This window comes from Colossoma macropomum, unplaced genomic scaffold (genome assembly GCF_904425465.1).
Source record: "Colossoma macropomum unplaced genomic scaffold, Colossoma_macropomum, whole genome shotgun sequence".
NCBI classification, from domain to species: Eukaryota; Metazoa; Chordata; class Actinopteri; order Characiformes; family Serrasalmidae; genus Colossoma; species Colossoma macropomum.
In genome coordinates this window covers 21,119,954-21,132,499 of record NW_023494786.1, presented here as the reverse complement: position 1 = coordinate 21,132,499, position 12,546 = coordinate 21,119,954, and the positions used below count along the sequence as shown (strand labels likewise).

General features: G+C 37.0%; 1 protein-coding gene across 2 annotated transcripts; it reads left to right on the top strand.

Moving 5' to 3' along the window:
• The first annotated feature begins 3,728 nt into the window (after positions 1-3,728).
• On the top strand, positions 3,729-8,444 carry ppm1na (protein phosphatase, Mg2+/Mn2+ dependent, 1Na (putative)). 2 transcript variants are annotated; one of them, XM_036563625.1, is made up of 4 exons: positions 3,729-4,453; positions 5,819-6,390; positions 8,111-8,228; positions 8,326-8,444. In XM_036563625.1, exons 1-4 carry the CDS (start codon positions 4,030-4,032, stop codon positions 8,442-8,444), a joined length of 1,233 nt encoding a protein of 410 aa, XP_036419518.1. In that variant the 5' UTR covers positions 3,729-4,029. The 2 variants fall into 2 exon arrangements, with proteins under 2 accessions (XP_036419518.1, XP_036419527.1); XM_036563634.1 differs by lacking the exon at positions 8,326-8,444 and having other exon boundaries at positions 3,729-4,447; positions 5,792-6,390; positions 8,111-8,291.
• Positions 8,445-12,546: the final 4,102 nt, after the last annotated feature.

Here is a 12,546-nt window from a genome sequence, read left to right as displayed (position 1 = left end):
CCTCTCCCTCCCTCCCTCGCTCTTTCTCTCTCCCTCCCTCCCCCACCCCCCCCCTCCCACCCTCTCTCTCCACAGAAGGGCTCTAGCAGAGGCAACACAGAGGGAGGCCTGAGTCATAATGTTGATGGGAATGGGCTTTAAAATGCTCTTTTTCTGTCTATTTGTGATATTTCGTCCACTCCTGCTGGCCTGCCGTTAATGTGAATCAGCATCCGCCTTCTGCGTAAGGCTTGTGTGTAGAGAAACAGCTCAATAATGAGATCTTCCTCCTGCATGCACGCTGGCTGTGCAGGGCTGCTTGCAGGCTGATGGAGCTTTTATGTCATGTCAGCGGCCTGCAGAGCCAGAGCTCCACTGCATAGAGCAAATTGAGCATGGTCACGTGGTGAGTTAGCCAAATCATAGTGGCCACTGCAATTTCTGGCATTTCACTTTCATAATTCATACACATACACAATTCTGTTTGGGTGTTTTCTTGGCAGAATTATTCAACTTTTATTCTCTTTTTTAGATAAAATGCATTACAGACAAATACACATTACTGATGGTACTTTGAGAATATATCATGCAGGATGAAAAAAAATAACTAATAAAATATGCGTGATATACTATGTAACATCAGGATTACAGATATACAGAATAATACAGCTTCCAACATAAAGTGAAAAGAAGTTAACATATGACATATTTCTGCAAAATTTAATGGACAACTATTATTTATATGGTGAATTTAATATAAAATCTGGCATGTGCAACCTTTGTAAGGATCCTGTTTGGCCGAAATCATAGACTCAGAATGTTCCTTGTAGACAGCTAACAGTCTTTCTGTTCTTGATTTAGGAATTTTCCCCACTTTTCCTTTTAAAACGTTAAAGTCAGAAATATTCTTAGGTTGTCTTGCATGCACATCATCTTTAGGATGTAATTACAGATTTTCAGTGATATTTCAGTAAAAAGTCTGAGGACTGTAAATGCCATTTCCAAAAATGTAATATTTTGTTTTATTAAAGTAGTTCAAGTTGATTTTGATGATATCTTGAAATATTGTCTTGTAGTAAATTATAACCTTGTTTTGACTTTAGTTATTCACTGACTGTGGGACTAGGGCTTTCAGGATTTGTGGCTATTTAGTAGAATTGTTTCTTATCTCTATCCCCACATTGTTTTATAAACCACTGGCTGCCACACAGCCCCAAAACATAACTGATCCACCCTCATGCTTAACTCTGTTTATGAAAATGCTTCTTCTGTTTTTCTCTAAACATGTCTTTAGTGATTGTAGCTGAAGAGTTCAATTTCTGTTTCATCAGATCACAGCGGTTGCTTCCAAAATGCGCTCTGACTTACCTACACTCTCAAAAGAGGTTGTTCTTCAAGAGTTCTTTAGTAAAGACAGTGGTTCTATATAGAACCATGAACACTCAAAGAAACACTCAACTATTTGCATGCTTAAATGGAGAATGTGTTGTATATGGTTCTATATAGAGCCTTTAGTCTCTAGTCTAAGACAAACTTAATGATATAAAATAACTACATTAAATGAAATATGTCCAAGAGAATAATACGTTTTACACCGAAACATCACAAATAATTCACAAATGACTAAATAAGCACTAAAGAATTAAACAGTAAACAGCAAAAGGCAGTGAACTCTGTTAATACACACATAATCCATGTAACTGGGTGAGAAGGCAGGTAGACTTCAGGTGAAGCTGAACCAATCTCTAATTCTGCTAACTAGGCTGATGTGTCCCAGTTGGATGTCCTGAAGTGTTCAGATGTCAGACTATTGGCAGTACATCATGGTCTCTTCCTGGAGCAGGACAGGCATTATGCTCACCTGTCCCCACCTGACTTGGCAGGATCAGCACAGTTTCTTGTGAATGGATCAGGTCAAATGTCACTACTCCACGAAAAGCTGAAGCTAAAGTTAAAGCTGGTAATCTGCAGTAGCAGGACTGCAGAAGGCTACTACTTATTTTTGGTAACAGTAACATTATTTAATGTTGTTACACGGCATAGAATCTGACCTAAAACTGAACCCTGTTTATCAAAGCACTACATGGTGTCCCATGTTAGAATAATATTACACACTAATATTACACAATTATTATATATTACTGTTCAAAAGTTTGGAATCTCTTGTCATGTTAATGATGGTTTATTTAATAATAGCTTCTATATGTTATTGTATATGGTTGAAATGTTTCAGTCTTATGCAAATTTAAGGCACAGCTGGTCAAATTACATGTTTTTTTTATTTTCTATGTGAAAATGTGGCCTGTGCAAATGTTATGGCACATTTTATGTTTTGTGGTTAAATTCAACAAATAAATAGAAATTGTGCAGTACAATTTGCATGAAATATGCATAAAAGTTTGTTTCCTGTAAAGGATTAACTTATTTTCACTTAGAAAATCAACAAAACATGTAATTTTGTGTTCAACCTCTTGCATACAACTGTATAACCTAGACACCAAAATGTTTTGATTGTTGATTGTTGTTGTTGTTGAAACTGATTATTTATTCAAAAAATTAAAAGTATTTTTGGGGCAGCAAGAAGATTTGAGATGTTAAACAAAATGTTATTAAATAATAAATTGCAGTGGAAGGGTTTCATTTACAAATAAATAAATAAATAAATAAATAAATACATAAATAAATAAATAAATACATAAATAAATAAATACCACTTTCACTTATTTTTTCACGATATATTATTGGGAATGGGCTTTATACATAAAATAAATCTAAACAAAATGTGTAACACATCAGTCATTATTCAACCTCTTTATATTAAAAGTCAATTGACCTTTATTTTGACTTACATTTCGAAGTGCATTGAGGGTAGCCTTCATTTACAGCGCAGCTGAGCATTTTAAACAAGAATTGAAAAAGTTAAAAATTAAATTTAATAAACTTAAACAATTCAAAACTAACAAGACTAAATTAATAAGAGGTATGTTCAGCATTTGAAATACAGCTCTTCAGATTATGCTGAATTAAATTACTTTAAAGAGCTATTTAAACAGTGTGATTCTGTCACTGCTTTTCGAATATGAGACATTCTGGATGTTTTAACTTATGTTCGTCTTTCTATGCCATACAGCTTTCTCAAATATTACGAAATCATCAATAACTCTGTTCATTGAAAATGTTTATACCTTCCTACAAATTGTTCGAAACCTTTAGGATATTAGCATTGCCTAAGATTCATAAATGTATCTTCATCCAAAAAGTTTTTAACATTATTAAAAACAATGCTTCCAAACTTCTGAATGGTAGTTCTTCTAGATCACATCCTCGCCACAGATATGAATAGTGTTACACATGGATAAACTCCCAAATAATGTAGAACCATGTAGTCCAAAGGAAAAGGAAAGCTGTCTTTATGTGAAAACCTATTCTGCTCTGAACTTCTGTTTCAATAGTTGCATTAATCAAAATACATTTCAGACAGTCGTGTTGTGTCAGTGTTATGCATCACAAGCAAATCCAGTTTGTTGCTATGGAAAATGCCTATGACTAGGATTTCTTCGCCATGCATATGGATCCTGTTTCACTGGATGCCTCAGTACATTATGAAACGCTGACATGTTCATAATGTCGATGCAGGAACATGAACTAATCCAAGCTCATTACTGTGAAAGGGATTATAAGGAGTGTAAAACAGAGGGCGGGAGAGGCAGAGTACACAGGGGTGAACACGTCCACGGATGAGTATACACAAATAGCCTGGCCAATGACAGCTTGGCTTGGGAGACAACTAGGTAAGCTGCACAAGTTCACTCTGTTCTGCTAGACACAATACAATGAAAACAGATGATCATGTCTACCTAATGCACTTTATGGGGGCCGAGGCAACCAAAAAGGTAAATTAAATGATTAGCACACAAACTCCACTGCCAAATCTTTCTACAAGTTGACTAAAGTCAACTCAAGGCACTGGACCTCTTCCGAAAGACTAGAGGGAGGAAAGTGAGGAGGAGGGGGACCAGCAGGAAGTTTAAGCGGAGGATCCGGTTGGCCATGAGGACTGCCAGGCGAGCCAGCACCGTGGAGGTGCCCTCGTTTTTACGGCAGTTGGTGAGGGAGACTGAGAAGATGGTCACTTTCTTCTTCAGAGGAGGGCAGAGGGAAAGAGAAGCCAACGGTGACTCTGATCCTGAAGATGATAACAACAATCTAGAGGACATTCCCAGTCCTTACTTGGAAAGACCTATCCTACAGAAGCAGACGGCAGAGGGCGAGTCAAAGTGGGGCATTAGCTATGCCATGGCCAGCATGCAGGGCTGGCGTACTCAGATGGAGGATACACACACCTGTATGCCTGAGATGTCTGACAGGCTCCCAGACTGGAGTTACTTTGCCGTGTTTGATGGACATGCAGGAACCACTGTGGCTCAATACTGCTCTGCACATCTGCTGGATCACATCATCAATACAGGTACATGTTGTATTATGTTTATAGCTGCACTGTCATAAAGAGTGGAAGAACCATTTAGCCTAGGCTTGTATGGTGACATCAGGATCATATGGGTATCACAGATGTTGCTTTAAGAAACTATCAGCATGTGATAGATGTTCAGATTTAACTGATATTTCTAACTGATATTTGATGACATATATAATTCACTCTGGAAGAGTAGAATGCTTAGGAGGGTTACTGTAGTACAATATCTGCATTTTATTTGTTATACTGCATTTATGAATCTACAAGATAAATCCATTTTATTAATGTTTATGTATCAGCATCAGAAATAGCATCATCAAAAATGTATAGTGGTACACAAAAGTTTGTTTTGTTGATTTTCTAAGTGAAATTAAGTTAAAACATGCTCCACAAGAAAAAAACACACTTCTACACATTTTACATTTTTATTTGCTGAATTTAACATATTGGAGAAAAATAAAATATAAAATGTGGCTTTTGCAAAAGTTACATTGTTTTATTTACTTCCAATATGTTAAACTCAAAACTAAAACTAAAATTAGCAGAGAAATGCCACATTTAAGTCTGTTCCCTGTAGATGATGTGTTAACTTATTTTCACTTGTAATCGCTTGTAACTGACCAAGGGTGTTATAACTTTTGCATGTGATTGTGCATGAAATGTGTCTGATACTGGCATCAGCCCACAGTTCTCATGGGGAAACAATCTTTACGCAATGCAAAAGCCTACTAAAATGACTCTGTATAGTAATAAATAGTTCTCCAATCTACATAATCTTCTCGAAGGTGGGATAATGTAATATTTTATGGAACCTCATACCATTCATATCAGTCCTAATTGGAAAAACAACCTTTACCTCAGTAAAAACCTTATAGAAAGATCTGTTAACAAAGCATTCTCCAAACACAAGTACAAAAAGGAAGTCACATAACTTGTCCCAAAGAAAACACCTACAGTTCAGTGGAAGGGCAAAAATAACCAAACATACAGGTCATTGACCCTTAATCCTATTTCCACTGGAAACTAGGCCCTGCAGCCTAGAGTATGGATATGAGGAATGTAATAGATCTACCAGAGCTTCATACCAGACCTTCCAAAACACAGCATCATTAAACTTAATCAGATGGCTCGAGACTGAAAAATCAATTTCTAAGGTAAAATAATAATTTAGGTCTAGGAAGTATGTGTAAAAAAAAAAATTAAACTATGAGAGTTAACATTTAATTGGAGACAATTTAACATAGTTGAACATCTGGAGATGGAAACATTTAATCACTCCCTTTAGGGTTCACTTTCCCCCAAACAGGCCTCCGCCACTCTATCTAAGAATCTGAAAAGACTTTAAGTGTCTCTCTCCTCCCCCAGGGGTCATGACAGCAGGGGAAGACGTGGAACGAGTGAAGGAAGCTGTCCGGGACGGCTTCTTGAGCATTGACCGCCACATGCACAACCTGTCCCGGAGTGAAGGTTGGGATCGCAGTGGCTCCACAGCAGCGTCAGTTATTATCTCCCCACGCAACATCTACTTCATCAACTGTGGCGACTCCCGGACTTTCTTGTGTCGAGATGGTCAGGTGGTCTTTTACACAGAGGACCACAAGCCCTGCAACCCGCGGGAGAAGGAGCGCATCCAGAATGCAGGAGGGTCAGTCACGCTGCAGAGGGTCAATGGGTCCCTGGCTGTGTCCCGCGCCCTCGGGGACTTCGCTTTCAAGGAGGTGGAATGGAGGACTCAGACGGAGCAGCTGGTGTCACCAGAGCCAGAGGTGTATGAGCTGGAGCGCTCGCCACAAGACGAATTCCTGGTAGTGGCCTGCGATGGGGTTTGGGACGCCATTAGCAACGAGGAGCTGTGTGCCTTCGTGAGGAACCGCCTACAAGTATGCGATGATTTGAGGGAAGTCTGCACCCAGGTCATTGACCTCTGCCTCTATAAGGTTAGAGTCCCAGCACAGCCTTTGGGCCATGCACAACAAAACTTTGTAACACGGGCACAGCTGTGGAGGCTACAAGCATGTGCAAATTTGTTTTTTTAAGTTGAGGCAGCGCAGAAAATAAAGGGTAGGCGGAAATATAGAGTAAAAATAAAAATTCCATAAAGCTCTGCAAAGAACAAAAGAAAAACATAAACTAAGTATATAGAGACAGATAACAAGACACAGGTGCAGACAATGATCATGGCAAGGGGGCGGAGGCAAGCTGGATTAGGAACAGGACAGGGGTGGTAACTGGAAAGAGACGAGCCTGGCTGGAGATATATTTTTGATAGGTGGGTCCAGAAATCACAGGTATTTCATCACAAGCTGTACAGTCATTAAATTACATGTTTTGTTGATTTTCTAAGTGAAAAATAGTTAACACACCCTCTACAGAGAACACAAATAGCACATAGCAACATTTATTGAATTCAAATTCTAGATGGTCTCTAGATGGTCCACAAATGTGACCAGTAGGCAGAGGGTGTCTACTATAGTCATGTCAATCCATTCTGATCTCATTACACATTCAGCTTTAGTTCACCTATTTATAATTTTAAATCTTGTGGACATATGGGCAAATCTAAGCATATCTACGCAAATATTCTGTCTAAATTGTTGGATTAGCTTAGTTTACTTTGGCACCATGTATGTGTTCTTCTGCTTAACATGATCTACACTGTCCAGTGAAAGAAAAAGATTCTTCTTAGTCTGAGGAAGTCAGACTGAAATGTTTTGCTCTCCTGTTTTGGGATGGTTACACAAAGCTGCCTAACTCATTAGATAACATTTCCTGGTCATATGCTGACATAAGGAAGATTAGATCAAGACATAATACCTGCACCATGACCTGTTCCCAAAGAAGACACTCTGCTTCTGTAAATAGCAGGATTAAGTGATAGGGAGGGAGGAGTGTGAGAGAGAGATGGGATTAAGATAGCAGTTGTCTTGGATTCTAAAGCCTGAGGGAATTCTGTAGCAGACGTTTTTACTGTTTGCTAATTCTTTGTTAATGCTTCTATAACATCAGAAAGCATTTCACCTCAAGGCTTAACTTTATGTACTCATTGATATTACAATGTAGTTTCCTTATCTTGCATCTCTGTACTCTTCTGTGACAACGCATTTATTAACATCCCTGGCATCCCTGGACAAATTACATGTTTTGTAGATTTTCTAAGTGACGTTCTCTACAGAGAGCACACATCTGCACATTTTATTGCGCAGTTACTTTTTATTTGCTGAATTTAACATATTGGGGAAAAACTAAACCATAAAATGTGGCCTTTGAAAATATTGTGAAATATTGAAGTTCTCTGTAGAGTGTTAACTTATTTTTACTTAGACAATCAACAAAACACATAATGCGACATGTAATTTGTTCATTCATGCATTCAACTGTACATAAAACATACGCAGTACAAAAAGTCAGAAATCAACATGTTCTTGACCATGACCTCATGACATAATTTAAAGCCCTGCTCTTAATAATACAGTATTGTGCAGTGTTGTCTTATTTCTGACATGATCAATAATTGGATATTTTTGTTTTATAACCCACCTCTTTTTGGTCAGATAAGCTGCAACTGAATGATCCTAAAGGGTCTGCAAACCTGAGTTCAGCACAGCTAACTAGAGACCACTGTCTGTGTAAAAACTCACCTTTATTCGTAACTTGCAGGGAAGCCTGGACAACATGAGTATCATCATCATCTGCTTCACTGGTGCCCCCCAGGTGTCTCCTGAAGCACTGCAGCAAGAAGCAGAGCTTGAACACCTCCTAGATCTCAAAGTAGATGGTAATTTTTTCCTTTAGGACGCACAGCCAACAAATTATAAAACACAATTGCCAACTTTGCTACATGTCAGTAAACCAAATCATCATCCACTAAACAGAAATCATTCAGGTGATCAGGTCTAAAGACGAGGAGCCTGATCTGCTGTATGTGATGAAGTTCCTGGCCACAGAGGACATCCCTGGACTTCCACCAGGGGGTGGCATCACAAGCAAGTAAGGAGCTGGATGATGTCTGTAGACAACATGGACTACCAGTGCTTAAAGCTGTTAACCCTAAATTAGGACAAGAACCAATTTCTTTTCATGTTTTTTCTCCATTGCAGGAGAGACTGCGTAATTGCTGCATACCAGAAATATGCAGCAGCATTCAGAACTATTGAGCCAATGGTATGTATTCACTTTCTACTTAAACTAATCTGAATTGAGCCAAACACTAAAACTGCTTGGTGTAAGTCAGTTGTCACTGATAAAATGGTTTTAAATGTTATGTTTTTAATTCTTTAACTATTATCTGCACTACCGTTCAAAAGTTTGGAATCACTATTTTTAAATAATGCAACATGAATTTGTTAAAGCTATATGTATAAAATGATTCTATTATGATCCTACTGCTAATTTGAAGGAAGCTGTAAAAATGAAGAAAGGTTAGATATGTCCAGAATGATGAACAGAGATGTAGATGATTTCATAAAGCTGTATAACATCAAGAATTAATTTATCATTTATAACCTTGTTTCCATAAAATTTGGGGCGCTGTGCGAAATGTAAATAAAAATACAGTTCAATGATATGCAAATCATTAAAACCCTATATTTAATTGAAAATAGTACAAAGACAACAAATCAAATGTTGAAACTGAGAAATTGTATTGGTTTTTGAAAAATATACGCCCATTTTGAATTTGATGCCAACAACAGGTTTAAAAAAAGTTGGAACAGAGTATATTTACCACTGTGTTGCATTACCTTTTCTATTAATAACACTCTGTAAGTGTTTGGGAACTGAGGAGACCGACTGCTGTAGTTTCAAAAGTGAAATGTATAACAAGCCAGGTGGGCTTTAGCTCAGAATGATTTCCAAAAAGAATTTTAAAGTTTTATTTGTCAGACCACAGACTACTTTTCCACTTTGCCTCAGTCCATTTTGAATGAGCTCGGGCAGAGAAGGCGGCAACATTTCTGAATCCTGTTTATGTATGGTTTCTTCTGTGCATGGTAGTGATTTTAGTTTCATTTGTGGATGCAGCAGTGAACTGTGTTCGCAGATAATGCTTTTTTAAAGTGTTCCTGAGCCCATGCAGTGATTTCCACTACAGAATCATATCTATTTTTAATGCAGTGCGGTCTGAGGGCATAAAGATCACAGCCAGCCAGTATTAGTTTTCAGCTTGACCCTTGCATACAGAGATTTCTCTGGATTTTCTGAATCTTTTAATGATATTCTATACTGTAAATGATGGAATCCCCAAGTTCTTTTCTGTTTTACATTGAGAAACGTTATTCTTAAATTGTTGCACTATTTGTTAGCGCAGTCTTTCACAAAGTGGTGAACCCCTCATCATCTTTACTTCTTAAAGACTCAGCCTCTCTGGGATGCTCTTTTTATACCCAGTCATATTACCGACCTGTTGCCTATTTAGCATTACGCAACTTTATCAGTCTTTTGTTGCCCCTGTTGCTGGTCTCAAATTCAAAATTAGCACGTTTTTCAAAATCAATAAAATTTGTCAGTTTCAATGTTTGATATGCTGTCTTTGTACTATTTTCAATTAAATATAGGGTTTTAATGATTTGCACATCATTGCATTGTGTACATTTTGCACAGTGCTCCAACTTTTTTGGAAATGAGGTTGTAGAATTAACATCCAGAATGCTCTTTGTTTGAAAAATCAAGATCAAATCTTGAGGCAAATAACTTAATAACTTTAAAATTAAAATTTTAAAGTTAGGCAATTTACTTTAAGGCAATTATAATATAATATTTATTGCTTAAGAACTTCTTGATGTTCATAATTTTTTTTTGTTGTTGTTGTTTTACTGAATAAACATTTTAAAATACCTTCTGGTTTCTAGCTCATAGCATCCCAATCTACACTGTAGACGTTATTATTAAATTAAATTTTAAATTAACATGGCAATTATTAATATGACAGGTGATTCCACACTTTTGAACAGTAATGTGTATCTATCACCTGTATAACCAGTTTTAAAGAGACAACAAACAAGCCAAGGACAGTAAAAGCCAAACTACTGGTTTGGGTTGAGTTCTTATTTGACTTTTTATCATTCTAGGATATTGGCAGCTCAGAGGATTCCAACTAGTGGTGGTTACCTTGGAAACAGCATCACAAGCCTTCCATTCACTCTTCACTTTGTGTAAACTCTTCACTGAAAAACATGTGGGGCAGATTTTAGTCTGTACAAAGCTCTGTAAGGTTAGGAATTATGTCGACCACTGTGAAAAACTATACTCGATGTTGGGAATAGGGCAGATGCAGTGATGCAGGAGAGGACATTTCAGTCCACCATTTCAGAACCTCTGACCTGAGGAACAGTGAGTGCCTGGCTAGACCATAGATTCTGCCAACAATACTGCATCTACAGCTGCCACCTGCAGTTCCTTTATTTTATTGCAAGTAAACGATAAACAGATTTTGTCTTGTAAAATGTCTTCTGATTTGCTGATCATTATTGTTTTTGTAACATTGGGACAGGATTTTAATTGATCAATCAAAAGCAATGCCTATAACAGGTCATTTAAAGCATGGTTATTTTAGTACAGCTGACTATATCACCATTACACGGTAATCTGTACTTACTGTTCCTTCAACATAAATATAGATACCCCAAATCATATATTAATAAGTACACTGTTAGCCAGCTGTATTATGACCAAGAAATATCAATAAGCTATCATTAACAGCCATCAAGGCTGTGTTCTCCTCTGCAGTTTAAGATACATTTGTTGTATTTGACTCCCTTTTAAACGTCTGCCTTACTGAGCATGTAAGAGAAAATTGTTTCAGAGGCCCACTGCTATTGAAGTGTCAGTCACATTAAAGTGTCTCTAAAGAAAATAACTAGGACTGGGACTGAAAACTGCTTTAAAATGTGTAACATAGACACTTCTTATAGCACATGTGCCTGCCAATCTGTGACATCTGCTGACCTCAGCTAAGGTGCTACTCATTCTCAAAAAACTGCTACCCAGTATCTGCACTTCAGAGGTGGGTAGTAAACTATTTGCATTTACTCAGTTTCATGTACTTAAGCAAAATTTGAATTGATTTGTACTTTTCTAAGTGTTTTCAAAATATAAGACTTTCATGTATACTCAAGTATATCTGTGAAGAATGTAATATATGTTGTATTCTAAGTTTTTTTGACCTGGTACTTCTGTACTTCTGTTTAAATTGTTTTATGGAAAGTATAGTCTTAGGCTACTCTGCCCCCCACTGAGCTTATTATTTCATTTTCTTCAAATCTGTGCTCCAATTCTGATCACTGTTTTAATGTAAATTTAACTTGGATTACTGTTAATTTTTCAATAATTCTTTAATGATGGGTGCAGAATGTTTGTACTGTAAAAACGTAATCCTCTTACATGCATTTTGTCTCTCTGAAAATGTATCACAAATTGTACAAAACTACATGTAAAAACTGCTTTTTTATGTCTGTGTACTTTCCATATCATAGTTATGTTTGTCAGTGTTTGCTAATGGATGTTTAGCTCTTAGCATAATGAGACACTGATTAAAAGCAAAGTGTATCATTGTTAAAATAATAGGCTTTGTTGGTGCATTAACTCATTAAAATATCAGGCTTATGATATGAGACTTATTATTCAGTAACTACACAAACTACAATGCAAATTAGCTCAGTTATCCTTAGATTATAGAAGTGTGTAGTAAAACTTTGGGTCAGCTGGTGGGCCCTGGCCATTTAAGGGGTTAATGGGATATACATTACTAGATGTGAATAGTAATTAGCTACATTTCTCAAGGGCATGTACTTCAGTAAAATTTTAGATACTGTCCTGACTCAAATAATAATACTTTTACTTCTACTCAAGTATGTAAAGAAGTGAGTAAAGAAGTCTACTATTTACTCTGTTACATTTAAGCCATTCATATCTACTATTTTTACATAGTTACTATTTCCTTTTTTGTGTTTAATTTCATTTTTTGTTGGTGACAACATCTATACTGCTTTGACATTGGTCAGACCTCTGACTGTAGCTTTAGCATTTTATGTTAGACTAAAGGAATCCCATGAGGAGAGGAATAGTGTCTAATAGCCTTCAGTTTCTAGGCTGATAGT

Coding starts and splice junctions, on each gene's coding strand:
- ppm1na (XM_036563625.1), top strand. CDS start 4,030: ATGAGGACTGCCAGGCGAGCCAGCACCGTGGAGGTGCCCTCGTTTTTA. Junction 4,454..5,818: donor CATCATCAATACAGGTACAT/GTTGTATTATGT, acceptor CTCCTCCCCCAG/GGGTCATGACAGCAGGGGAA. Junction 6,391..8,110: donor TTGACCTCTGCCTCTATAAG/GTTAGAGTCCCA, acceptor CGTAACTTGCAG/GGAAGCCTGGACAACATGAG.